Source organism: Lolium perenne, chromosome 3 (genome assembly GCF_019359855.2).
Source record: "Lolium perenne isolate Kyuss_39 chromosome 3, Kyuss_2.0, whole genome shotgun sequence".
NCBI lineage: Eukaryota > Viridiplantae > Streptophyta > Magnoliopsida > Poales > Poaceae > Lolium > Lolium perenne.
The window spans coordinates 54,433,621-54,437,463 of NC_067246.2; the positions used below are offsets into that span (position 1 = coordinate 54,433,621).

A 3,843-nucleotide genomic window follows, 5' to 3' on the forward strand; every position below is an offset into this window, starting at 1 on the left:
GGGCTACATATATAGAGTGGTAAATGGCGGTAAAAAATGTGGGCGGGAAGACAGTGACGGGAAGAAGTAGCGGGAAGACAGAGGCGGGAAGAAATGGCGGGAAGAGGGGGGCGAGAAGACAGGAGGCGGGAAGACAGGAGGCGGGAAGAAATGGTGGGAAGCGGGGGGCGGGAAGACAGTGGCGGGAAGAAATGGCGGGAAGACAGAGGCGGGAAGAAATGGCGGGAAGAGGGGGGCGGGAAGACAGGAGACGGGAAGAAATGGTGGGAAGTGGGGGGCGGGATGTCCCAGCCTATCACCATATCGCCTCCCTTGGTGTGGTCGGTCGCCACTCTCTGAACATGGTCTACGTCACACCATCGTGTTCTTCCTCACCTACTTTGAGTGCCGCCGTCACACTTCCACATGTAACCTGCATGGCCACTTTTGGTCATCACAGGTCCCGCAGACTATCCGTACGCCCATTTAGGCGTCCAACATGACCATTCTATGTCTTCGTCCACTAAGACCTTATAGTTAGCATCATCATCTCGTCCTCGGCTACTCTCCACCAGCACCTCTCTCTCTCTCTTTGCCGCTCTACGACTCACTAAGTTTTTGGCTGATAGACATATTGGAGATATTGGAGGCTCCTCTTTATGTCATTTACATGCTGATACGGTTTACACACGATTTTCCGATGCCAAGGTGCAGTTGCTATTTGAAGAGCTCTTGGTGTGGAGGACACAATTACAGCGGCCATGCACGTTGATCGGTATGGGTCAGCTGTTTTGGAGGAGCTACTGAAATCAAATTCATATGTGCTCCAAGGCTACACTTCTATTAATCTACAAGAAACCATAGTGTTCGGTGTGTGGTATATTTGGTGGACACGTCGGAGGATTACCCACGGTGAATTAATTCCCCCAGTGCACCACCGTGCGATGTCTATTAAAGGGATTGTGGCGAACTCAAAGGTAGCAAACAAACCGAATACAGAGTTTAAGCGGGTCTAGGCAAAACCCACTGGCCATAAATTTAAACTGAACGTGGATGCTGCTTTCAATATTGATGACCGGACAAGAGCAATAGGGGCCATTCTAAGAGATGATCATGGTGTATTCGTAGCTGCCTCTTCAAGATATTTGCCCGTGTTTTCTTAGGTGCAATGGCTGAATCATATGCTATTAGAGATGGTTTGGAGTTGGCAAACGTAATGGGTGCACTAGCCTTGAGGCAGAATCAGATTCGTTAGAAGTAATTGAGTACTGTTCAGACAACGAACAACCGTGGAATGAAGAAACGACAATTTTTGCTGATTGTTTCAATATCATAGGCCAAACTGGAAAGGCTGAGTTTACTTATTGTAGGAGAAGTTGTAATAGGGCGGCTCATGCAATAGGTAGGTCTTCCTTCATTGATAAATCCTCTTGTATTTGGGTCGATGAACCCCTAGTCTCTTAGTCCAAATTCTCCTAGATAACATATATACTGTAACGTTTTTGTTTAGGGCAGCAAGTTTCTTATGCACTTTTTTCCTTACTAAGATATCTAAGAAGTTAGATTTTTTAATGTAATGACTTGCTTGCATAATATATTATGTTTTATAAAAAAAAGAAGTTTTTAGCTTAGTCTCGAAAAAAAGGAAGATAGGGTCGCTCCCTCCACTACACCATCTCGTTTTCCCTTTCCCTCCCACCCGTCCCGCCAAAACAGAATCAGTGCCCTTTCCTTCGCCATTTCCCGCGCCAAAGAAATCACTTTAACCCTTACCCCAAAGCACAAAAAATCCCCTGGCTCCTTTCCCACACACCAAATTCACCATCGCCCCGCCGACCCCTCCGGCCGTCCGGCGCCCCATTCCCCACCACCGTCCAGTCTCCTCCCCTGCTCACCAGCGGCCAGCCGCCATGCCGTGCGAATCCCCTGACGAGGTCGTTGTCAAGAGGGAGCGAATCGATGCCGGCTCCGACGAGGCGACTGTGAAGGTCGAGGCCGCCGTCGAGGTCCAGATCAAGAGCGAGCGAATCGACGCCGGCCACCACGAGGTGAAGGTTGAGGCTGCCGGCGAGATCAAGGTCAAACGCGAGCCAATCGATGGCGACACCTACGACGCGAAGCTTGAAGCTCCCGGCGAGGTCAGGGCCAAGGCCAAGAGGGAGCCAATCGACGCCGGCGGCGAGCATTGCCGGGCCAAGAAGGAGGAGCAAGCCGACGAGATCGAGGTTCAAGTCAAGGAAGAAGGCGAATCCGAGCCGCCGCACCGTGTGAAGGAAGAGGCGGCGGCGTCGGCATCGTCTTCGGAGGAGGACGATTCTAGTGAAGATGAGGTGGAGATCATCGACCCGCCGCCGAGATCCAAGAAGAGGCACCGGGAAGACGACGACGACGGCGGCGTGGACTTCATCGACCTCACGACGTCCCGCCCGGCGCCGTACCTGAACCCGAAGCCTATCCGGGCGATGCCGCCGCCGGGGGCGATGGCGACGCCGGCGAGCGAGTGGAAGATGGTCCTGGCGCCGGAACCGGCGGAGCTGGACGAGTACCCGCCGGACGCCCGCGAGTGGGTCTTCTACAGGAAGTCGTACGCCACGGGGCTGTCGACCTGCCGAGGGAGGAAGTGGCTGGACGCCGGCGAGGTCGTCCACTTCGCCTTCCCTTCCTACGAGCTGTCCCACGGCGGGATCAGGGTGTCGTACAGGCAGGCGGCGGCGCTGGCAGAGACCGTGCGCATCTCGACGAACCGATCCGGAGAGGTAATCCCGCTCTGCTCTGCTCTGCTCTTGCCTGCGGCTGCAATTCACACCACCTGCCTGAACCGATGTCTGATGATATATCTGCGCAGAAGTAGCATCTGAATTTTTACTGGTTGCAGATCGGGAAGCTGTCGCCGGAGTGGGCTAGGTGCCTCGCCCCGCTGGTGAATTCTTCCAAGGTGATGATCCAGGGGAAGATGGTGTTCCCGATGATGGAGCTCAGGCTGATGCAGGAGGTGCTGCTCTATGTCAGGTAGTAACCACTCTGAACATCTCTGACCATGATTGCTTGTCCTTGTATTGTATGCCTGTAACACCTGCTGACGCCAAATTGTGTTTCTTTGTCAGCTTCTACATCCACCGCTCGTCCTTGTACCTGATCTCTCCCAAGAATGCCCATCATCAGAACAACCCTCTCCGTGGCCTATTCAAGCTGCTTGGGCAATTCGGTGCGGCGGAGGCCTGAAAAAGCTTCTGAGGAGACCTGGTTTTGCCGTTTGGGTCAAGATGGAAGTGTGAGGAGCTCCTTAGGAATAGATTAGTGTAGCATTCGCTTATTTGTGTAGGGTAAGTTTGTTCTTGGAATTGGTCGTAAGCAGCTCATCAGCTGTTGTCCGGTAAGGTGAAAAAATGAAATGGCAAACGTTCCCTGTCTATCCTACCTGACTCCTCTGTTCTTCTGTTCTTCTCCAGCCCCAAACTCTGACTCCTAGCTCTCTAAGTCTCTATCCACCTGAGGTTGATGACAATGTAGCCTGACTTCTCTGTGAAGCATCAAGGAGCAAGCAAGCGATTTGGTAGCGTGATGGCAAAGTAGTGATCAGATTCACTTAAGAAACTAGTGTACAGCCTTCTTTACTCAAGGGTTTGGGATTTGGTACTGCAAACTTATAGTTAGGCACTGAGTTTGATGGCCAAGATCGTAGGCACTGTTTTTTCTCGAATTCAGAATCTCTGCACTAATGGACTCTCTTGATCCTTCCCTTAGTTTACAAGTATCAAATTCACTGCATTCTTACTGTAGACAAGGTGAACCATTTTGCCAACTATGGAAAGATCAAGAAACAAAGAAATAGAGTAAGGTAAAAACTAAAGCTAGAGTTTATCA

The 3,843-nt window shown here is 51.5% G+C and overlaps 1 protein-coding gene across 1 annotated transcript; it reads left to right on the forward strand.

The window, feature by feature from the left end:
• Nucleotides 1–1,716: 1,716 nt before the first annotated feature.
• On the forward strand, nucleotides 1,717–3,391 carry LOC127341219 (uncharacterized). Its single transcript, XM_051367016.2, has 3 exons — nucleotides 1,717–2,735; nucleotides 2,855–2,988; nucleotides 3,084–3,391. The coding sequence occupies exons 1-3, from the start codon at nucleotides 1,890–1,892 to the stop codon at nucleotides 3,199–3,201; spliced, it is 1,098 nt and encodes a 365-aa protein (XP_051222976.1). The 5' UTR covers nucleotides 1,717–1,889; the 3' UTR covers nucleotides 3,202–3,391.
• Nucleotides 3,392–3,843: the final 452 nt, after the last annotated feature.